Source organism: Pseudonaja textilis, chromosome 8 (assembly GCF_049901715.1).
Source record: "Pseudonaja textilis isolate UNSWEBS1 chromosome 8, rPseTex1.2, whole genome shotgun sequence".
NCBI classification, from domain to species: domain Eukaryota; kingdom Metazoa; phylum Chordata; class Lepidosauria; order Squamata; family Elapidae; genus Pseudonaja; species Pseudonaja textilis.
Genome location: NC_141997.1, coordinates 50,930,304 through 50,955,268, shown reverse-complemented (window position 1 = coordinate 50,955,268; position 24,965 = coordinate 50,930,304). Strand labels below are relative to the sequence as shown.

Here is a 24,965-nt window from a genome sequence, read left to right as displayed (position 1 = left end):
GTAATAGGAAGGATGAGAAGAATAATATGATCTTGATTAAGGCATGATCAAGGGTTGTGGAAAGTAACCCAAACCCCTGATTCATACACACACCCACACCCATCCCATTTCATCCTAAGAGAACTGGGTTGAAAAAGTTGTCATTAAAAATAAACAACGTTAAAGTCATGCACTTTTACTAGCTAGAGGCAAAATGCTTTACTCATAATGCTGCATAATGTTTAAAGAGTAACTAACATGATGTTTACGACTCTCAAAATATGTCTGAAGGAGAACAAGTTGTTAGCTTACGGGAATTACATTTTGGAGTAAGTTCCTCTTGTAAGTGCCTTAACCCAGAACATGGTTGGGGGCGGTGGGTGTCAAGGTGTTGGAATGTTGGAACTCAGGTAATTAATTTACCAAAGGGTCCCACCTTTTATTTCAAGATTGGCCACCCATCTAAAGTGAGGAACATTGCTCTTGAGAGCCAGCTTCTCGTTGAACTTTCTACATCATTTCTAACACCAAAAGATGATAGAAGATCAAAAACTAGCTTCTGGAGACAAAGTTCTCTGAGGTTTGTCTATGGAGATCCTCCATGATCCAAATTATGTTGTCCCACGGGTGGTTTTCTTGTTTTTGTTTTTGAAAGGCAACTCAAGAAAGGCACTTTTGAGACATGTTCTCACAGGATTCAATTTCTTGGGCAACTCAGATGGCATCTCAGAGACTTGTGGACGTTGTGGTTGGTAGAAGAATGCATGAAAGACTCCAATGTGTCCAGTGTGATGGTTCTCTTCAGTCCTCTTCCACTGGAGGCAAGTTGTTCCACTGATTAATTGTTCTGTCAGGAAATCCCTCCCTAGTTCTAGGTTGCTTCTCTCCTTGGTTACTTTCCATCCGTGGTTTCTTGTCCTGCCTTCAAGTGCTTTGGAAAATAAATTGACCATCTCCTTTTTGTGGCAGCCCCTCAAATACTGCTATCATGTCCTCTCTAGTCCTGCTATCGTGTCCTCTCTATCCTTCTTTTCTCTAGCCATACCCAAATCCTGTTGCTTCATGTTTTAGTTTCCAGTCCCCTAATCATCTTTGTTGCTCTTCTCTGCACTCTTTCTAAAGTCTCAACGTCTTTTTTACGTCATGGCAATCAAAACTGGATGCAGGATTCCAAGTGTGGCCTTACCAAGCCCTTATAAAGTTGTATTAACACGTCACACAATCTTGATTCTTTCCCTCTGTTTATATATAAAAGCAAGGATGTCCCAAGACATCCAAGCTTCCAACGAGATACCAAATTTAATTTGGCAGATGATAATATGCAAGGAAAAATCAAGGAAACATTTGCCTTGAAGATCTTTGTTTCAGGGCAACATTAGGAAATGCAGGATGCAAAATCCAGGGTCAAAAAATAAAAAAGCTGAAATGGTCACAATGGTAACAATGCACATGAAAAAAAAGGCAAGAGTTTTGATAAAACTCCGACAAAATCCTTAATGCCAAGAAAGCCTGTTTACTTCCAGTGGGCAAAATCTCCCTGAACAGAAACATCTTAGTTCAAAATATATTAGAATTTTTCTCTTTCCAATTATAGAAACGTAAGATTTGTTGACAAAACACCGTGGGAAGTAGAAGGCAAATCAATGCGCCCTCCCTAGCAACCGTGTTAAAAATTGTGGTGATGTTCATAGCTCTAAAAGAGAAAAACAGAGTAGAACAAAGACATTAAACCTTCAAAGACTTTGTAACACCATATTTTTGTTGCTGGATCCCCCAAAATACATTTTTGCTGCACCATGTGTAAAACAGCACAGCTGTTTTGCATGAATGAATGAAAAAAAAAAAGCCCTGGTTAATTCCTCCGCTAGTTAGAAGCTGCTATCTTTGCATTTAGAGATATTTACAGTAGTTCCATTGCAGATTTATTTTCAAGGGAATAAGCAATAAATATAATGCACACTTAGGCAAGAATGACAAAGAGGCCATGTGAGAGTTGGATGCTTGACATGTTTTTTTAATGGTCCGCATATTATATTTGATCGTTGGTGATGTCATTAGAGTAGCATTGCTAGATGTTTGTAGAAAATATTTATCTAGCAAGAAAAAGAAACATTTACCCAAACCCATTGTCCTTTTTGATCTAGAACATTTTACACATGAAGTTTAGAACAGGAGACACAGGTGTTACCCGAACGTTTTTGCATCTCTCAGGCACCTGGCTCAACGGTAGTAACTGCTAGAGGCATCTTGTTGTCCTAGTCGACAATTGGTTAAATATGAGCCGGACGTGTGCTGCAGCTGCCCCCAAAAAGGCAATGCAATCCTAGGCTGCGTTAACAGAAGGATAGAATCAAGATGATGTGAAGTGTTGATACCACTTTATAATGCCTTGGTCAAACTACACTTGGAATATGGCATCCGGTTTTGGTTACCACGATGTAAAAAAGACGTTGAGACTCGAGAAAGAGTGCAGAGAAGAGCAACAAAGATGAAGAACTGCTGGAATTGGATATGTCTAGTTTAATGAAAAGAAGGACCAGGGGTGACATGATAGCAGCGCTTTAATATTTGAGGGGGTGCCACAAAGAAGAAGGGATCAACCTATTTCCTGACAGTTAAAACAATTAATCAGTGAAATGATTTGCCTCCCTTGGGGTTTTTTAAGATTCTGTTCTGTTCTGTTCTGTTCTATTCTATTCTATTCTATTCACTCTACTCTACTCTACTCTATTGGACCCTATTACTATCACTAAGTGTTGTACCTGATGATTCTTGACTCTTGATGAATGTATCTTTTCTTTTATGTACACTGAGAGCATTTGCACCAAGAGAAATTCCTTGTGTGTCCAATCACATTTGGCCAAGAAAGAATTCTCTTCTCTTCTCTTCTCTTCTCTTCTCTTCTCTTCTCTTCTCTTCTCTTCTCTTCTCTTCTCTTCTCTTTCTATTCTATTTCTATTCTATTCTATTCTATTCTATTCTATTCTATTCACTCTACTCTACTCTACTCTACTCTACTCTACTCTACTCTACTCTACTCTACTCTACTCTACTCTATATTCTGTTCCATTCCATTCCATATTTCTTTAATGAGTGTCTTTTCCTTCCAAGATAAAGGAGTGATTGCCATGTTGAAAACAACTTCTTGACAGAATGGGAAAAAAAATGGAAAGAGATACAGTGATATTTTCTATATGAACCATGGCTGAATTGGCTTCTTTCAGCCCACTGGGGCATAATGCTTTTTCCCTGTCTAGATTATTTTTCAAAATGTATTATTGTTGCACTTATTTTGTACTGAAGATGATTTTGTGATCACCACATTGGATTTCCCTAACATTTCACTGAATTTTACTATAGTTTCAGCTATTTATTCAGAGGGGTTTAGCTTGGATGCAGCTGATTGTTTGATGCAAACAAACAAACTAACAAACCCACATTCGCAGCTTGTGAACAGCATCGGTTGGTCATCCATGATGTGGGCCAAGTTTGAAATATTGCCAGATTATCCCATTGAAAGGTCTGTCTCAGTGGACCAGTCGTTTATCTTATAGATCACTGGTGTTCTTTTAAGATTTGTGAGCCTTCCTGTGGTTTGCTTCCTGAAGGAAGTCTGGTTTATGTATTATGCTCCAAATATACAGTTTTTTTTAAAAAAATAGAATAGTCACTTGGTCCTTCAGTATCTTGGAAAAATGTGCCTTTTTCTCAGGAACTTTTGAGCTTTGCTTGAACTGACAAACGGTCTACTGATTTTTCTAATTTCTCGACAGCTTGCTTAGAGCTATGAGTTAGTCTTTCAATTATGGAACGAAGTATTCAGTGTCTAAAACATCCCAAATAAAGATATGAGCTTTTTCTTCTCTTTTCTTCTGTCCTGTCCTGTCCTGTCCTGCTCTCCTCTCCTCTCCTCTCCTCTTCTCTTCTCTTCTTTTCTTCTCCCTTCCCCTCTATTCTTCCTCTTCTCTCCCCTTACCCTCCCCACCCCTTCCCACCCTTTCTCCTCTCCTCTCTTTTCCCCTCTATCCTCCCTTTCCTCACCTCTCCCTTCCCTTCTATCCTCCCTCTCTTCTCCTCTCCTCTCCCCTCCCCTCTATTCTCCCTCTCCTCTCTTCTCCCCTTACCCTACCCACCCATTCCCACCCCTTATCCTCTCCTCTCCCTTCCCTTCTATCCTCCCTCTCCTCTCCTCTCCCTTCCCTTCTGTCCTCCCTCTCCACTCCTCTCCCTTCTCCTCTCTCTTCTCCTCTCTCCTTCCCCCTCCCTCCCTTCTCTCTCATCTTAATCCAGACTCCCCAAGGCAACGTATCAAGAACCAAGCAGCTAATATTCTTTGCCCAAAATAATGCATGCCCAGAGGACCTTCCTGCTACCTCCCTGGTGGCAGCGGCTGCACAGAATAGCTCAGGCCCTGATTTACGCACTGCAAGAGGAATCCATAGGCCCCCCAGGGGTCATGAAGCAGCCATTTCATTCAGCTTCTTCCAACAGCACTCCCAGGCAGGATGTTTCCCCTATGCTTGGAAGAAGCTTCCCCTGGAATCCTTTCCCTTTGCAAGGGATCGAGTACGTCACGGATGGATCCGGTGAGCAACGTTGAATCACGTAGGAGGTTGACCACGAGAATCCAGGAAACAGGCCAAATTTGCTGCTTGCTTCTTCAGGCCAGCTGGAATGGTTGCTAAGAGACCTGCTTATTACTTATAGGGAGAGTGGGAATTAGAAGATCAATCATGGATACAGGAGCAGGCAGCGTAATATCATTGGGCGTCCACTTGTCTCCGGGAGTCTCCCTCAATGGCTTTAGAGGTCTTCTGCATCCCTTGTTTCTCTCTCTTTTTTATATATTATTATTATTTTATTGATTTTTCTATTCAATACATTTCTTAGTGCTTATTAAACATCAGGTTGTCTGGGTATTTAATTTACTTAACAGTACAAATTTACATTCTCAATCTCTGCCCTCCCTTTTTTTTTCAACCACTGGTAAAATAGATTCCATGGTTGATAATATTCTGGATCTTCTTTCTGTTTAATTTTCAAGGCCAATCTATCCATTTCTGCACAATCTAGTATCAATCGAGTATGGACAACCTCAATCTTGACCTCTCCCCTACGATGACATGTTGAAAGATACTGTACAGCAAGCCCTCGACTCAACGACCACAATTGAGCCCCCAAAAATCCCATTGCGGAGTGAGACAACCGTCGAGTCAGTGTTGCCTCATTTTGCGACCTTGCTTGTCCATCATTGTTAAATGAACCTCTGCAGTTGTTAAGGGAGGAACAGGGTTGTTAAGTAAATCTGGCTTCCCCCTCGACTTGGCTTTCTCTGAAGGTCACAAAAGGGGACCACATGACTCAGGACACTGCAACCATCATAAGTCCATGCCAGTTGCCCAGCCTCTTAATTTTGAGCACGTGACCCAAGGGCGATCATTAAAAATTGTCCTAAGTCACTTTTGTTCTGTGTATCGCAATGTAAATTCAGCACCAGAAAAGTAAACACAGATGACTGAAGCTTCATTTAACTTCTTTATAAACACATAAAGTGGATTTTACAATACCTGTTGTAGATTTCTCCAACATGGAGCAAACTCAAACAAGAAGCAGACGTGTTACAGGTTCAGAGCAGAACAGCAACTCAACTTTTCAGCAAGCAAGCAAGACACACAGCAGAGGAGAGAACCCGTTTCATTTTCCATAGACAGACTCAGAACTCAACATAGCTACAGAGCTGCAGAGCTTAATATAGAGCCATGCCTAGGCTACTTCTAGTTTCAGTTTCCAAACAGTCCTCATTGGCTGACTTAGTTGCTATGCCTATTCATTGGCTGACCTTGTTACCATGCTCTAGTCCAGTTCATGAATATACTCTGACAACTTTTGTAGGGCTGTTGTAACTTTGACTAAGCAAATGGTCAGTCAAGGACTATTGATACTCCAGTGACCTTCTTAATTGCATTTCTCTCTCTTGCCTGTTGGTCTCCTTTATTTCCCAAACTTGCCAAGCGTCAGTGTTTGAATCCATGCTGGCCTCACACCTAAAAATATTTTGAGTTTCTGCTGCTGATCCATTCCTCAAGGGAGCAATCACTCTGGATTTGGTCAAGGGCTGATGGATAGGTGCTCCTTGACGTCCGTAGCCTAGGCACCGTATCCTGAGCTGTTATCTTTCTTTCTGATGTTTTTCAACGTCCAGCCGTGGATTATTCCTAGAAGGACCATGACTCTCATTCCTGTTGCCACGAATCATGGTCTTGTCGAAGTTTGTCACTGCCTTCCTCCCCTGGTTTAACCTCTTCTTTACCTTCCCGGCGCACTGCATCCAGAGCTTATAATGGTTATCAGCCTGGGAACCAACTTTTATTAGTAGGAAAGGGTCCTTTACTAGGTAACATCATCAGTGCTAGAAGAGAGTGGAGGAGAGGAGGAGGAAGAAGAGGAAGTGGAAGAGGAAGAGAAAGACTGTGGAGTCCTCAGAGCTCTCTGAACTTACTGGCTTCTTGCAGACGTTTCATTACCCAAACTAGGAAACATCATCAGTGCAAGAAGGGAGTGGGGCTTGTGTGGAGGAGGGGGAGGGGGAAGAGGAGGAAGTGGAAGTGGAAGTGGAAGTGGAAGTGGAAGAAGAATAAAAGGGCCGTAGGGTCCTTGGTGCTCTCTGAACTTGGTTGTTTTCTTGCAGATGTTTCATTACCCAAACTAGGTAACATCATCAGTGCTAGAAGGGAGGGGGGTTTGAGGAGGAGGAGGAGGAGGAGGAGGAGGAGGAGGAGGAGGAGGAGGAGGAGGAGGAGGAGGAGGGGTTCTTGGTGCTCTCTGAGCTTGATACTTTTCTTACAGATGTTTCATTACCCAACTATGTAACATCATCAGTGCTAGAAGGGTGTGGGGGTTTTGGAGAGGAGGAGGAGGAGGAACGGAAGAGGAAGAGGAGGAAAAATAGGAGGACTGTGGGGTCCTTCATGCTCTCTGAGCTTGGTTGTTTTCTTGCAGACATTTCATTACCCAACTAGGGAACATCATCAGTGCTAGTCTAGACTAATAAAACATCTGCAAAAACCCAACTACGCTCAGGAAGCATTAAGGACTCCTGGTTCCAAGCCTGAGCTATGAATATTCTCCTTTGTTGGACTTGAGATTTGGTCTCTGAAACTATTTTCCTGCTGCAAACATTTTTGTTATTTTCTTCTTGTGACCTTCAGTTTGAGCCTCTTCTTTTAATTAATTTTCTCCCAGAGATTGATTCCATGTTTATTTACTTTACTTCTATTTTTCCCATGGTTTCTCTGCTCTTTTTAAAAACAGCCCATATTTCTTTTCTTGTTATTTTCCCCGCTATTTGCTAACGTTCTGGATTAAGATATCTTTTCTTGCTTCACGTCGAGTCTACGTTCATTTATTACACCTTCTTCTTGTGGTTACCCAAGACTTTTATTCTCAGTTTTTCCTCTCATTATCATGATAGCTTCTTCTGAAAGCTATTTGAATCTTTCCATCTTTGAAATTCCCAGCAGATTATTTTTCTCATTGTTTGCCATCTCCTTTTTGCATTAAATGAGCATATGGACTTTTTACATTCTTAATTTTACATTCTGACTGAATGTTTCCCATGACAAATATTTGTGGCATATCCACTCTCCTTAATTTTCAGTGTTTGGACTCCAATAATATATGGTGCATTCCACAATCAACATCTGGAATTATCCTGAATGGCTGAATTGCCTTTCCTTGTGTGTCCAATCACACTTGGCCAATAAAAGAATTCTAATTCTAATGATTTTTTTTCTTTCTCATTACGCACAACGTTTGCGTCTTACATTGTCCAATAAATGGATGTCTCTTCTTAAGATCTACATTTATATTGCTTATAGTATGTTTGGTGATAAACAGAGAACATGTCGCAGACGTGCTTTTTCAAGAGGCAACTGGACTTTCTTTGTTTTTCCTTGAAGACGTTTCACTTCTCATTGAAGAAGCTTCTTTAATTCTGACTGGATAGTGGAGGAAGGGAGGATTTACATTCCTTGCAGTCATCTGGTTGTTAGTACTCTCTTTGAGAGTTGTTGAGGCCACTCGGAAGTCTATCTGTGCCCTTGGGATCACATGAGCAGTGCAAATGGATGTGGAACCTTCTTGCAACTATTAAAAGGACTATGTTGTAAACAGGAAGTAGGTGGTGTTGTATTCCTCCTCTTTGATTGAGGGAAGGGCTGTTCAATCTTAATGTAGCACTCAGAGGTAGTGCTAATGACCAGATTCCTGCAAGGAATATAAATCCTTCCATCCTCCACCATTCACTCAGAACTGAAGAAGCTTTTTCGATGAGAAGCGAAATGTCTTCAAGGAAAAAACAAAATTTTGAAAAAACACCTTTGGGACAACCATGTCCTAGATGACTGTGAATCTCCACAGACATAAGCAGAGAATACTCTGCACAAAATTCATTCAATCTGTCACCTATGTTACCATGTTTATACAACCCAATTCTTCCGATAATTCCAGTTTCTCCATTTCTCCAACTTTTACTTCTTGATAAGGTGACCAACCGTCCTCCTTTAGGGAGGACAGTCCTTCTTTTGTAAGTTCTGTCCTCCCTCGAAAAGTGTCCTCTTACATGTCCTCCTTTTTGATCTTTGAAGACTAATCTGTAAATCTCCGTATTTGATTGATGCTGATCCAATCTGTTGTGTGTGATGTGATATATTTGTATTTGACATGACGCTTCGTCAAGGCTCGGTACAGTGCGCCGAGAAGCGATTATGAGACGCATGCACTCCACACAGGAGAATTGTTTTGAAAGAGTGCGTCACGCACAAGAGGCTTTGGTTTTTTTTCTTCAATTTATTTGTGTCCTCCTTCTCATTGTAAAAACGTTGGTCACCTTATTCTTGATCACTCGTGGTCAGCAGTACATCCTTCCAGCTGTTGAATTCAGCACCTCTTTCGATTTGCCACAATCTTTTTTTCACCTTGTAGTTGTAGTTGAAGTGTGCGCTTATATAACAGGGCTGTTGCCGGATAACCACTAAGATGGATCTGTATCCGTGATGGCAAACCTATCGCATGCGTGCCACAGGTGGCACGCACAGCCATTTGTGTGGGCATGTGAGCCCCAGCCAAACTTACCTGCGCTGTGCATGCGTGTGCCTCCCAGCTGATTTTCGGCTCGTTTGAGTTCTTTTTCGGCCTCCCAGAGGCTCGAGGGAAACCTCTGCAGCCTTGGGAGGCCAAAAACACGGGTCTTCTGGAAATACCGGAAGTGCCCGTTTCAGCCTCCAGAGGGCCCTTGGAGCCTGGGAGAGGCCGTTTTCACCCTCCTGGGGGTCCGAGGGAAGCCGCAGAAACAGGCCCATTTTTCGGCCTCCAAAGGCCGCAGAGGCTTCCCTCGAGGCCCCGGGAGCATTAAAAATCTCCACAGACTGTTCTCTTCCTGGACACTCATATTTCAATCTGTTACCATCAGGCAGGCGATATAGGTGTCTTAAAATGAGGACTAATAGATTGAAAAACAGTTTCTTTGCCAAGGCAGTAATGGTCTTGAACCAAACAGTGCATTTGTGATTTAGTCGTCTTCTTCTTCTTCTTCTTCTTCTTCTTCTTCTTCTTCTTCTTCTTCTTCTTCTTCTTCTTCTTCTTCTCCTTCTCCTTCTTATTATTATTATTATTATTATTATTATTATTATTATTATTATTATTATTATTATTATTATTTAAATACTCTGTAGCATGATTGTGATGTGGTGTTTGGGTCACTGTGCTGGAGTAGCTTTCAAATTTTATTGTATTTGTGGAATGCAATGAGAATAAAGGTATTCTACTCTAAACGGGCCGAAAATCAGCTGGGAGGCACACACATGTGCAGTGCAGGTAAGGGGGTGGCAGGATTGTGCACGCATGTGCAGGGGGGATGGGGGATTGCACTGCACGCATTCACCCGCTTTTGGCACACCACAACAAGAAGGTTCGCCATCACTGATCTATATAATCCTGACATTTATTCGGTTGTAGGCGAGCACATCTTTAGCAGTGTTGTTTCTGAGTAACATTACCACGTTGTTCCTTGGTGTGATGTCACCTGCAACCTAGTTCATTGCCTCTTATTTCTGAAAGAGCCAGGGTAGGAAGCTTTCTTTCCCCTTTGACAGTTTTCACATTTTTCCTTGCTTCTTGCTTGGGCGTTTCAAAAATTTGCAGCTAAACAGTCAGATTATCTTACAACATAGATTTGACAACCTCAATATTTCTAGAGCTTTCTTTTTTTCACATAATGGTGAAGCACGTCAAATGTCAGAAGATGAATGATATAGAGGCTCTGTTGTCATTCAGTTCCACTGGGACTTTTTCTGTCTCTTCTGATGATCCATTCTGCTTCTTCCAAAGTTTTTCTTCTCTCTGTAAAGTTTGATTCCTTTGTAGATAAGACATGAAATAGTATCTCCAGCTTGGATCATAATAGTCTACTGAAATTTCAATTTCTCTTCTGTGTTACAATTGCTGTGATGATCTCCTATTGTATTTATTTATTTATTTTAGTTTTGGGGTTGCCTTATCTCGTATGTGTAGCTATATAAACAACGACATATAAATACAATGTTAAAAAGATAAACACATATGAAAAGATATTGTTCTGACCCAAACCCTTTTCCAATAAAACAAGCGTGAACCAAAGGGAACAGAAACCTTTTAATGATTTTTATGAATCTCCGGTTAAAAGGCTGCTGCAAGCTAATTAACTTTGATAAGCACGAGCCTCACCAAAACTGTGTGAGGCTGCCAAGAATAACAGATAAGAAATACTTTACAACACAAGAGCCTTCAAATACCAACTAAGATACTGCAATGCCCATGAGGCTCGAGTTTCAAAACGTTTTTGCTTCCTGCAAAGAACGTCCGATTCACAGCTGGCTTTTATCTTCTTGAAGGAGGGGCCATTACCTTGCAGCCTTACTCCCGAGTCACCCATGCTGCTGCAGCTGCTCTTTCCTGTGAGCAATCCTTCGTGCATGCGCACTTGGCACAGGCTCCTCGGGAACCTCCTCATCGCTGCTGCCAGCCCCCACAATCTCTGAAGGCAGCACTCCACTCCCTAATGATCCTGGCCCCTCATCTGAGTCCTCACTCTCCTCAGCTGTCCGCACCTGCTGCCGGCTAACCACAACAGATATTGAGACTCTAGAAAGGGTGCAGAGAAGAGCAACCAGAATGATTAGGAGACTGGAGACTAAAACATATGATGAACAGTTGCAAGAATTGGGTATGTCTAGTCTAATGAAGAAAAGGAGCAGGGGAGACATGAGAGCAGCCTTCCAATATTTGAGGGGCTGCCACAGAGAGGAGGGGGTCAACTTATTGTCCAAAGCACCTGAAAGCAGGAGAAGAAACAACAGATGGAAGCTAATCAAGGAAGGAAGCAACCTAGAACTAAGGAGAAATTTCCTAACAGTTAGAACAATAAACCAGCGGACTGGTTTGTCTTCATAACTTGTAGGTGCTCCAACACTGGAGGTTTTTAAGAAGAGACTGGACAACTATTTGTCTGGAATGGTATAGGATCTCCTACTTGAGCAGTGTTGTGGTTCGCTGGCAGGAGGTGAGGATGGTTGAGGTCTCAGAGAGCGAGGACTCAGATGAGGGGCCTGCGGGTGATGCAGGGATGGGACCAGGACCATCAGGGAGTGGAATGGGGGCCTTTGGAGATTGTGGAGGCTGGCAGCAGTAATGAAGAGTTCACCGAGGAGCCTGTGCCCAGTGCTGTGCATGCACGCAAGGCTGCTCGAAGGAAAGAGTAGCTGAAGTAGCACGGGCGACTTGGGAGTAAGGCTGCAAGGTCATGGCTCCTCCCTTAAGAGATAAAAGCCAGCTGAGAAACCGGAGTTCTTTGCAGGAAGCAAAGAAGTTTTTGCACTTGAGCCTGGTGGACGTTCGGAATATCTTGGTTGGTGTTTGGAGACTCTTTGTGTTTGAATTATTGCTTAAATAACTTTATCTGATATTCTTGGCAGCCTTTGCAAAACCTTGGCGAGGCTCTTTCTTATTGGAGCTAATTGGTTTGAAGCAGCCTTTTACCCGTGAAGGAACGGGATTCGTAAAGAAACATTAAAAGGTTGTGCTGTTACCTTTGTTTCGTGTTTGCTTCCTTGGAACCAGGTTTGGATCATAAGAAGAAGGGGGTTAGACTAGAAGAGGTCTCCAAGGTCCTTTCCTACTCTGTTATTCTAGTTACATTTGATCTTGTGCATGTTGCAGAATGCTCACATTGGTTCTTTGCATTGACAGATTATTAAAATATGAACAGATACTTTTTTGTGCAGCAAATTGATTTAAGTTTATTCTGAGCTAGGCCCTGGTATCCAGCCTGACCAATAGTAAAGCATTGTGAGTAATGTAGTCCACAAGGACATCCATGCTCCAAGTTAAATCATAGTAGCTTTCCAATCTCCCAAGACCGTTTATTGTGGGAGAACAGTTTAACTCCCTCCCGAATGCTATTTTTTATTTTATACATTTACACTCATTTTACACCATTTCTCTGTAGTACCTATATAAGAAGAGAAGGGAAAGATGCATCAAATAAGCCACAAGATTTATTTTTCTGTGGGTTGTATATGTTCCTAGATAAATAGGAGAATATTAGGGGCTTGATCTAAGCAATTGCAAATATATAGCACAAAAAGAAAGAATAATATAATATGCATTGGAGAACTAAACTCAAGCCACATACGAAGCCCACTGAAGAACCTTCTTTCCATATAAATAAATAGCTAGGTTGATTTGAGTCTTTATTTTTTGTTTTACTTTTTTTTTGGCTCAAGGACATACACAACTCCACATTTCAGGAGTGGAGTTTTAGGCGATTTAACAAACTTTAATTTTCAGAGGGAAAGCCCCTATGATGCCTGGTAATGCTGTGTAGGCAAGAGGCATTTATTTATGACTTTCTTAACATGATTTATGGCCCTACCAATCACAGACTCTGGTCTGCTTGCAGTAAAAAAGAAAAGAAAAAAAAAGAATTCTCCAGAGTTTTAAAGAAATAGGAAAGGCATGCTTAAAATCAAACCCTGATCCAGAAAGCATTTTACTTTTCCATAAATAGCGGAATACCAAAAATACCAGGATTCCAGTTATTTCTTCCCCTACTAGAGGTATTCTAAACTCTTCAGCCAGACCAAAACAACAACAATAACCCTGGATTTCTCACAAGGTCGTGAGCTATTATTGCAAAATTGGTTGCAATGAGAAAAGAGCAATTAGGGAACCAACCTGTATTCATTCCGGCAGAATAAAAAGAGAGAGTAGTCAGGATTATCTGCCAGTGCAACTCCTTGTTTCATTTGTCGGTGTGGCCAGCTGCTTTCTTTTCTTGGGTCTTTGGATCAGCGACAGCTTTCGTAGCAGAATCCTTGTGTGTCATTCATTCTCTGATGTAAATTAGCCTTACTAGCATTAAGAAATCATCATTAACACCGGCCACGTAGATCTTCCAAACTCAATTTTTTTCTTTTTTGGGACTGGGAAAAAAAAATACTATTTTCCCCCTTCTTTGGTTTCTGTTTGCAATTTTTGATTCTCCCAAAATGGGAGACTAATGCAGTTGAGCCATATTTATGTAGCGTGGCTATATTGTTATTATCCTTCTCATTTTTCTCATCTTCTCATCTTTCCTACTACCGTCTCCCATTGGTGTCTGATGATTGATCGCTTGTTGTTTGTATCTTATGGATTATGGTGATTTATGATCTGTGACTTATCACATATCCAATCCAATGGAACTTTGGTGGAGGAAGGGGCCACAACCATGATCTGTTTGTGTCAGTGAGGATCACAGTATATAATGGGTGATTTTGCTTTGGAGAACTTCAACATCAAGAAAACATGAACATCAAGATATGAAGAAGCTTCTTGGATGAGAAGCAAAAAAAAAAATCCAGGAAAAAACAACAAATAGAAAGTCCAGTTGTCCTTTGAGAAAAAGCATCTTTGGGTTAACGTCAAGAGGTTGCTTTGCTTCATCAAAGTTGGTTTTGCATTGTGTTTCCTCGTTTCTTGTCACATAAAATAAAATCTGTAGAAAATTGTGTACATTGTCTATGGACATCGGGCAAGGCTTTGCCTGATTAAATCCCAACTATGCTTCGTCCACTCTTCGGTATACCGAGTTTCCTCTTCAGTCCATATTTTCCCAGTATAAAGTTATTTTCTTAAACAAACGAACTCTGCCACTGTTTGCATATAACTTCTTTTCAGGCACTTCTGTTGCGGCAGATGTTTGAAAGAGATTCATGCGAAGCAGGGACTTTGAAAACAAAATCTAGAATTCCCCAAGCAAACACAGAGAGAGAATCTCTTATTTTCAACACAATACTTTCATATATAAAACATATTTCTATCAATCCATTTCTTTCTATCTATCTATCTATCTATCTATCTATCTATCTATCTATCTATCTATCTATCTACCTACCTATCTACCTCCTACCTACCTACCTATCTATCACCCATCCATCCATCCATCCATCCATCCATTTATCCATCGATCTATATCTTTTTGATATAAGGTTTCCTGTCTAATCAGGGTTTGGACTAAAAGACCTCCAAGGTCCCTCCCAACTATTCTATTCTATTCTATTCTATTCTATTCTATTCTATTCTATCCTATCCTATCCTATCCTATCGTCCGTCCATCCATCCATCTATCAATCTTTTTCTGCCTACCTGTCTTTCTCTCTATATCTTTATTTATCAGCTGTCTCTCACTTTCTCTTCTATCATAATAACATATAATGTATATATAACACTCCTTGGGATATATGTTTGAGAGCCTTAACCCATGTGATCACATTATTATATCTTGAGAATGTCAATATTATGTTGCTGTTGTTGTTGTTGTTGTTGTTGTTGTTGTTGTTATTATTATTATTATTATTATTATTATTATTATTATTATATCTCTTAATATCAATAGAGAGACATTCTCAAGTTGGGAGTAAAAAACACACTTCTGACCCTTCCATCTTTTATGAATTAAAATACGGTAGTATAAAGTAACTAGTGATATCAAATAACATCTCTGGAATTTTGGGGTGCCAGCCCTGCTGAATGTAAGCTATTTATCGGAAGACTGCCGATCACTATAAATTAAGTTTGCATTGATAACACAGAACCCATTATCCTTTGAATGTGCTTTAAGTTATTGCAGTCCCCCCCCCACTTCAAAAGACAAGGAGAAGAGCTAAATGACCCACCTTTAAACCTTTAGAGAAACTGTTTTTAACTCTCTTGCCTTGACCATGATTTTTAAGATACCAAGGGATGGCATGCTACTTTGCAAATAAATAAAAACCCATTTCTTAGCTTGAAAATGCATCAAGGTAACTCCCACCCACCCCCTTTCTGTATGCCTGCCTTATTTTTTTCGTTTTTGTACCCAGAAACATAATCCAGAATGAAGTTGTTTCTTCGGCCTTTCAATATCAATTAATTTTTAACTTTTTAAAGAAGGCATTTCCAGTCTTAAGTCGGTCCTCCCAGCAGAAGCTGGGTTGGAAAAGCAGCTGTGCAGCAGCTGATAAAACTGAAAGACTGGAGGGTTTAAGCAGAGGCAAAACATTACACCAGAGTTTATGTAGCAGGACAGTTTTGTTCTCATTGAGCGGGAACCTCCACCGGCGTAATATCCATTTTGATGTCCTGAGCGGGGCTACCCTTGAGGTTCCTCTGGAAAGCTATGCCTATCCATCTGGCAAAGTTCGCCAGGAAGAACGGTTTTAAAATAATGTTCAATTCCTGACTCTTTTCTTTCTTTCTTTTTCTCCTTTTTTCCCCTTCCAAAGCATACCGCACTAAAAGTGGATCCAGGACCTGGGAATGGAGAGAACTTTTCGCCTCTCCAGCTGTTAATATATTTGCAAATGAAGAAGTCAATGTACGCCAGGACAACGTTTGAGAGAAATACCCAACGGAACCATGGGCACAGGTGAATGTCTGTTTGATAGTTCCGGTTGCATGTCTATTTTATTATTGTTGTTTTAAAAAAGAATTGCATTCGTCCCAAAGTTCCTTTTTGCAAAAAGCAAACGGGCTTTGTTTTTCCTCGAAGACATTTCACTTCTCATCTCAGAAGCTTCTTCAGTTCTGACTTAACAATGGAGGATGGAAGGATTTATATTCCTCACAGTCATCTGGTTGTTAGGTCTCCCGCTGAGAGTCATTGAGGCCACTTGGACAGATAACCAGATAAACTCTCCAAGTGGCCTCAGTGACTCTCAGAGGGAGACCTAACAACCAGATAACTGCGAGCGATATAAATCCTTCCATCCTCCACTGTTAAATCAGAACTGAGGAAGCCTCTTGGATGAGAAGCAAAACATCTTCAAGAAAAAACAAAAACAAAGTCCAGTTGTCTTTTGCAAAAGCTCCTTTGGGACAGTCATGACCTAGATGGATGAGAATCTCCATAGACGATTAAATTTGGGGTACCTTACATACCACAATTGCATTAGTTCACTTGGAGGTCAGGATGGGAGGTTAATATTTTCTGGATCTTGCCCAGAACGTGGGATACGCCTGGCTGATTTGATATCCATTTCCTTCCAATTTTCTAAGTCCTGCCTAGCTCAAATTCATCCTATTACCCCTGAGAAACATTTGTGTGGTGCTATTCCAGCATAAACGATACTGAGTCGTACAGAAGCCGGGAAAAAAAGAAAAGAAAAAGAAAACTAGATTTTGGCACAGGCGTGAAATCTGCCAGAGGGGCCTGCAGTCAGAAACACACAGCAGAGGTGAAGTTTTCAAGTGCCCCTCGGTTCCTTGCCACACTAAATTCATTATTCTCGCAAAACCCTATCAGTGTCCTTGGGAATTTGTTTCCATAGGAACCTTTGCCCTTTATTGGGTTATGTCTCAACAGACATTGTATATATTGGATTTTTTTTTTTTTGGTTTTTTTTTTTTTTTGCTTTGTGGTTGCCACGGCATATTTTCCCCCGTAGATGATGAGAACGAGAATGGCGAGAGGGGGGAAGATACGTTCTGAAATAACAGCACTGCAAGAATGGAAGAGATTTCTCTAGTTTGCCCACTGACCCATCTGGTCATCTTGCTGATCAAAATATGTTTTCTCTCCCATCAGCAGCTGATGGCTTGGGGAACATAGCTATAGACACGGCGCAATTTAACATGTCAGTCACTGATCCATCAGCCTGGGCGACCGCAATGAATAACCTAGGAATGGTACCGGTGGGATTAACTGGACAACAGATTGTGACAGGTAAGGGTTTTGCAAAGATTTGTTGCACAGGTTTATGGATTTGGTTTTTTTTTGTTTTTTTGTGGAGCGGAACGAGAGCCCTCAGATAAATGTCCCACACGTCTGCTTTCCAAAGTTATGTGCTGGGTGTGAGTATCTTTTGTGTACATTCAGGGCTGGGTTTATTTATTTTTTTCTCCCACTATTTCCTTTTATTAAAACTGTGTACTCTGCTTTGCGAATGCTGCGTACAACGCAATAATTTCTTGGCATTAACGGGCATCTAATCTATAGAGTGCATTGTCCAGGTTTGTGAAAATAGACAAAATTCTCTAAAGAAATGCAAGGGTTTTTGTTTTGCTTTGTTTTTTTTTACAAAAACGTTATTGAATAAATTTATAGATTCTTACTGGACTATAAGCTAGAGGAACAACAGGTAAAAGAAATGATGCTGGCATGGGCTAAAAATGTTGGATACGATATTAATTTGGATAAATGGCAAACTTTATGGGAGAGACACACACAAAAAAATATTGGCCACATCGTATAAGGAAAACCTATATAAAATGTTTTATGGGGCATGACAGGAGGCCAGATTCACTTAACAGCCATTCGACTAACTGAAAAACTGTGGCAATTCACTAAACAACCGCAGCAAGGAAAGCCGTAAAATGGGATGAAGCTCGCTTGACCAGCGTTTCGCTTAGCAACTTGGAAATGTGGGGGCTCCCTTGTGGTCGTAAATCGAGGACTGCCTTGTCATTCAGGACACTATGCTTAAGGACTGAAGGCTTAAACGTGAGAAGAAGAAAGAAAAGAAGAAGAAAGACGAACTTGAGATCGTACAATCCGTAAATCTGTCCAGGCAGAAACGGAAAGCTGTGTTTCCTTATTCCTTAGCCATTCTTATATAAATGAATCCCTATCATTCATTGGTCCTTCTTGATAGGGTTCTAATTATCTAATTGCCCTGCCATATCCCCAAAGATTTATCGATTCCCCCGGTGATGTCACCCTCTTTCACTCGTGATGGCCCCATCCATCTTCTTCTCGTCACGAGGAATCCATTAAGGAGACAGAGAATGGCTGGAAGCACAATTGTTCGTCTTCTTTTGAGAGTAGGAGCTCTCTGAGCACAATGCCCATTATACAACACAAACAACAAAAGAGAGTAGGTGTGTGCGCGTGTGTGTGTGTCCCCGAGAACATAAAGACCTATGGAGTTGGGCAAAGAGCAAACACAAATGAGAGGCCCTTTGTGCAGAGGTGGAATTCAGCCGGTTCGAACCAGTTTTACAGAACCAGTAGTGGAAATTTTGAGTAGTTTGGAGAACCGGCAAATACTACCTCTGGCTGGCCCCGCCCCCCCTCTGTTCTCTGCCTCCTGGGTCCCAGCTGATTGGCTGGGTCTTCTTTGGTTGCCCTGCACAGGAGAACGGAGCAGGAAAGCAGGTTAGTGAGGTGGGGAGGGAATGGGGATTCTGCAGTAACCTTCCCCAGGAGTGAGGAGGGAATGGAGATTTTAGCAGTATCCCATTGAGAGTTTGGCAGTGATAATTCTGCACCAGAAAAATAAACACAGATGGCTGACGCTTCATTTGACTTCTTTATAAACATAACAAGTAGATTTTACAAACCAGTTGTAGATTTCTCTCCAACATGGAACAAACTCAAACAGAAACATGTGGCAAGTTCAGAGCAGACTCCAGTTTTCAGCAAGCAAGTTAGTTTCATCTTCAATAGACAGACTCTCAGAGCTTCAACCATAGCTGCAGAGTTGCAGAGGTTAACATAGAGCCACGCCTAGACTATTTCTAGTTTCAGTTTCCAGCCTAGGCTACTTCTAGTTTCAGTTTCCAAACAGTCCTCATTGGCTGACTTAGTTGCTATGCCTATTCATTGGCTGACCTTGTTACCATGCTCTAGTCCAGTTCATGAATATACTGGCATATCCTTCCCCTGCCACACCTAACAAGCCACCCCCACCAAGCAATGCCCACCAAGCCATGCCCACCAAGCCAGTGGTTGTAGTGTGACGTTGTGGGTGCTCCATCACTGGAAGTTTTTAAGAAGAGACTGGACAACCATTTGTCTGAAATGCCATAAAGTGTCCTGCTTGAGCAAGGGGTTGGACTAGAAGACCTCCAAGGTCCCTTCCAACTCTGTTATTCTGTTAAGCAAAGCCAATGAGGAAGCCAGATTCAATTATCAACCATGTGACTCACTTAGCTGTAGTGATTCACTTAACAACAGTGGCAAGGAAGGTGTGATGACCCAAAGGGGCCTGGCACTAAAGCAACAAAGTCACAAAAGTACGTAAAGTCCCTTTAATTCCTCCAACTTGGCCTCCAATGTCCAGTTATCATCGGCTGGAGAAAAAACTCTCCCAAGAACAGTCTTTAAAGGGAAGAAATTCAGTCTGAACTCAAACCCAAAGTAAATATAGATGATCAATAAATACCAATACAAACCACACTGTGGCAATTAATGAGACAAGGCAGGATAAGGAATTGCAGACTTTAAAAGATAACGAAACACACATAGTGGGGAGGATGCCAGAACCCAGATAAGACTGGACAAAAAGAAGATAATGCACACTTTGCTTCCAGCAAGGTTCTGTGCGCAAACGCCCTTTTTAAATCCTGTTTTCCCAGCTGCAGCTAATGGAGGGAATCAGGGCCCTTTTCTCCCCCATAAGCCACAACTCACGTTGCTCCCTTCTCCATTCCTCCCTGAATGCCCTAGGATGAAGAAGGGTGGGCCTGGGTCTTCCTCTGAATGCCCAGCCGGACTGTGCCCTTCCCCAGTTTCCTCCACAGCCACTGGAGCCACCACCCCCACTTCCTGTCAGCTGTTCAACACCCCCCCGCCCTTGGAATCAGACTCCAACAGGGGCATGACAGGAGGTTGTAAAATGGGGCAAAACTCACTTAACCAAGGTCTCGCTTAGCAACAGAAAGGTTGCCCTCAATTGTTGTAAGCCGAGAACTACCTATCGTCATTCTTAGTAAGGAAACACTTTGCATTGAACTGTGAGTTAGCCGTGCACCCCACAGTGCACAGTGACATTTGAGCGAAGTTTTCCACACAGTTGTGGGTGCCTTAGCAGGGCTAGTTTAATCGTCTGAGTAGAAGCACTTCAAGTGTCCTTTGGAGCATTGCAGAGCTAAGAGTCTTAAGCTGTAAATGCTTCTATCAGCTCTGACAGGCCGGGAACAAGGAACATAAATCAGGAATTTTAACTTTGTGAAAGGCAGAAATAAAATAAACTGTTTGCACCCAACCGCCACCTGTGTTTTTACTATCCATGGACATGGTCTGATCATAGACAAAATAATCCCCCCTGTTTGCTCCCATGAGGGGTGCTGCAAAGCCGCCATGCCACCTTGGTGCTTAAAAGACCCAAAGGAGGGTCTTGAGGTTGTGATGAACCTCAAGTTCTTTCAGGTGGAAAATTGGGTTAGTTGATGGCTCCACAAGGTCTTAGAACATAGAATAACGTTGGAAGGGACCTTGGATGCAGAAGACTTTTCTTCAAAACCTCCAGTGAAGGAGCATCCATAACTTCTGAAGGCAATCTGCTCCTTTGATTGATTGTTCTCATCATTAGGAAAGTTCTCCTTAATTCCAGGTTGCTTCTCTCCTTGATTAGTGTCCATCAGTTGCCTCCTGTCTTGCCTTCAAGGTGCTGTGGAGAATAGGTTGACCCCCCTCCTCTTTGTAGGAGTCTGTCATGCCCCTGTTAGAATCTGACTCAGAGGAAGAGGAAGAACAGCTGATAGAGAGTGGGAATGTGACTCCGGAGGTTGTGGAGGAAACTGGGGAAGGGCACAGGCCGGCTGGGCATTCAGAGGAAGACCCAGGCCCATCCTCGCTTCATCCTAGGGCACACAGGGAGGAGCGGATAAGGGAGAAACGTGAATGGTGTGGTCTATGAGGGAGGAAAGGGCCTTGATCCCCTTCATGGGCTGCAGCTGGGAGGAGTGTTTAAAAGGACAAACTGCACATGTCCCAGTGCTGGAAGCAAAGCATGGAAATAATTTTAGTCTATCGGTTCTTATCTGAGTTCTGGCGTCCTTCCCAGTGTGTGTATTTTGATATCTGTGGACGTCTTCAAGCCCTTATCCTGCCTTGTCTCATTAATTCTTCAGTGTGGTTTGTGTTGTTTATTTTTCTATTTATAATTTATATGTACTTTGAGTTTGAATGGAATTTCTTCCTTTTTGCAACTGTTTGTGGGGGAGTTTTTTTTTTCTCTCCAGTCAATAATTGGACCACTGAAGCCAAGTTGAAGGAATTAAAGGGACTACACCTGTCTTTGTGACTGTGTTGCTTTTGTATCCCACCCTGGGTCATTACAGAGCCCCTCAAACACTGGAAGACTGCTATCATGTTCCCCCCCCTGGTCCTTTTCACTACACTAGACTAATCAAAGGACTGAAAATTAGGAGGTTTCTTTTTCTGCATTTTCAGAACAACGTAGCTTTGTCAGAAAGGTCATAACGTAACGCCTTGCCCTGATTTAATGAACGTTTTGTTTAAAATAGCTTTTGAGAAAGACAGCCCACCTGCGTATGTGAGCTTGCTACCTGAGGTTGCTTTAGGCCACCGAGTACCGCTGTAGTAGGATAGCGTCGTTGTGTTGAGGGGGTGTCAGACCCATTCTCAGCTCTGTTTCAACTTGCCCTTGAAACCCACCAAGCAGTTTTGCAGGGAAGCTGAAATGACGATCCTGCAGCTTAACTGTGTGCGAAAACGAGAAAGATCACACCGCCATCCAAATGACTCGAAAATGTTCCAAGTACTTAACACTGTATTATCACAGCAACAGCTCCCACGGCTGTCTAAGGTAGACCACAATTGTTTGCTTACAGGTAGGGAGGGGCACCTGACATGGGTTTTGCAACTTGCTAACTAAACATAGTTACTTTGTATTTTAATTTGATTTTATTCTCTTTTTTTAAAAAACAACAACAACAACAACGACGTTCAGGTTTATTAGATTTTTAACATTCCTAAACTGACAAACAGGCTGGAGACCAGGGTCTGGTTTATCCCCTTGTGTAAACTGTAAGCAACCTTTTTCCTTAATAATTATGCCCCTTCTGACATCAGACCGCACTTTAATGCACGTGGGTGATATTATGGGATGCAAATATGTAACCTGTTTGACTGCATGCAACTGATTTCCTATGCAAAGGGGAGATTACTTTTCTCCTGTCCAATCAACTTTCCTCTTGTTCTTTGTTGTGTTGACTGTAAAAAGGAATGTAGGATGAGTCTCAAGGTTCTCGCTTTACATAGGGAGATCCCGCTTTATCAGGGTTACCCAAATAAACTGCTTTGAAATGATCTTCCAACTCGGTTTCTTGTTGGGAAGATAAACCGAGGCAGAATCCAGGGTGAGATTTGGCTATCCGTAGTCCTTGACTTACAATCGTTTAGCGATTGTTGAAAGTTCAATCAATCAACCTTTATTGTCAGAGTACAACAGGTGTACAATGAGATTGACTGAGCCTTCCTTCATGCAGCCCACCCCCCAACACAACTCACAGTGAGGACAGAAGTCCCTAACCCAATCCCAATCTTATTACACCATGTGACCTTGTTGCACAACGCGCTGGCCCCGTAAATAGGTGGGATTCTACCAGTTTGCACCTATTTGCTAGAACCGGTTGTTAACATTCTAAGCAGTTCAGAAAACTGGTTGTTAGAAGAAATTACAGGGCTAATCCTGTAAGGAAGGCAGGAAGGAAACATTCTGGTGTTGCTTATAGAAACTGCCTCTCCGTTAACTCTTATTACATTCTTGGCAGGACTGGACTTCCTGTCTCAGGAACCTCTCTGGAGTTTTTTCCCCCTCCTTTGCTGGTACTTTGCTCGTGTGGAGTGACCATTCAAAGTTACAAGGGCACGGAAAAAAGTGACTTATGACCATTCTTCACACTTACGACTGTTACAGCATCCCCACAGTCATGAGAGGCCAGGCGAGGAGATGCGTGCCTCAATGTGAGTGATATTGAGAGCCATGTCCACCTAGTCACATGATCACCAAGCCACACCCACCATCTAAGCCACACCCAAAGAACCGGTTGTTAAAAATTTGAATCCCACCCCTGCCTGCAAATCTATCATACTATGTTGACATTTTCCGTTTAGGAGTCTGACAGCCACAGGTAGAAATTGTTCTTCAGCCTGTTGGTCCAGCTGGCTATGCTTCTCTATCTCCTACCCGATGACAGGAGAGTGACGAAGGGCTGACCGGGGTGTGGGTCATCCCTGAGGATTTTCCTCACTCTTCTAAGGCAGCGAGCCCTAGTGAGGTCACCTAGTGGTGTCAGGGCGCACAATGTTTTGTGCTGTGCTCACCACCCTTTGTAGTGTCTTTCTATCCACGGCTGTCAAGCCAGCATATCACACTGTCATGCAATATGAGAGGACGCGTTCTTTCGTGGACCGGTAAAAGGAGGCCATCAGTCATTGTTCCTCTTTATTCTTTTGTAAGACCCTGAGGAAATGGAGTCTCTGTTGGGCCTTTCTGGCCACCTGGATTGTGTTGGTTTTCCAGGTAAGATCTTCACTGAGGTAGACTCCCTTAAAGGAGAAAACTCTCTCCACACAGCCCCCCTCAATGTAAAATGGGGCGGGTTCCTCTCTCTTCTTCCGGAACTCTAAGACCATCTCCTTTGTCTTGCTGATGCTCAGGTGCACCACGGACTTCCCAGGACTACGAACTAATTTTGGGGTTCACGTGATCTGATTTTGCATGCATGACACCTGGCAAAACCCGCTATCTAAAATAAATTCGGAAGCAAACCTTAGTTTTAAGACACTGAATAATCCAAATAAATGGGGATTACAAAAAGAAAAAAAGAAATCCAAATATTTCATAAAATGATTTAAACTAAAACTTATTTTCAAGTGGAAAAAAAATCCAAGAAAAGTCTAAGTTACCTTTGAGACTGATAATCTCCTTAGACATCAAGTAGCTTGTCTGATTAGTTTTTGTCCCCAGGGCTTATTGCTTTTTAAAAAATGTCTTATATTATATATATATATATAAGGGACGCGGTGGCTCAGTGGCTAAGAGACTGAGCTTGTCGATCAGAACGTTTGGCAGTTCAGCGGTTCGAATCCCTAGTGCCGCATAACAGAGCGAGCTCCCGTTACTTGTCCCAGCTTCTGCCAACCTAGCAGTTCGAAAGCAGATGAAAATGCAAGTAGAAAAATAGGGACCACCTTGGGTGGAAAGGTAACAGCGTTCCGTGCACCCTCCAAGATGTTTAGTCATGCCGGCCACATGACCACAGAGACGTCTTTGGACAGCGCTGGCTCTTTGGCTTTGTAATGGAGGTGAGCACTGCCCCCTAGAGCTGGAAACAAGTAGCACGGATGTGCCAAGGGAACCTTTACCTTCAGGGTTGCCATCTGGCCGTTTTCCTGGCCAAATTCGAGAAATCTGGCCGTATAGAAATCTGTTTGGCCGTGAAAAAAAATCATGTCTCCGGCCAAATATATTTGGCCGGAAATTTGGCTGTATGAAAGCTGCTTGGCCGTGAAATCGAAATTTTGGCCGAATACCGGTTTTCAGTACAATATATTCGCATGAAAGTGACTGTCAGATCATCTGAAAACCTCTGAAAAATGACGCGATACACAGGCCGAAGCCTTCTGACTGTGAACAGCGCTGTGTAATATAAGCGGATGTTAACCCGGATGTAAATATATA

At 42.2% G+C, this 24,965-nt stretch overlaps 1 protein-coding gene across 1 annotated transcript in view; it reads left to right on the top strand.

Moving 5' to 3' along the window:
* Positions 1 to 24,965, top strand: part of ENOX1 (ecto-NOX disulfide-thiol exchanger 1) — a 449,429-nt gene that overhangs the window by 271,917 nt on the left and 152,547 nt on the right. The window contains exons 4-5 of the mRNA XM_087938075.1: positions 15,819 to 15,961; positions 17,120 to 17,257. Of these exons, the coding sequence (XP_087794201.1) occupies positions 15,952 to 15,961; positions 17,120 to 17,257 (148 nt within the window). The 5' untranslated portion in view covers positions 15,819 to 15,951. The remainder of the gene's footprint in view (positions 1 to 15,818; positions 15,962 to 17,119; positions 17,258 to 24,965) is intronic.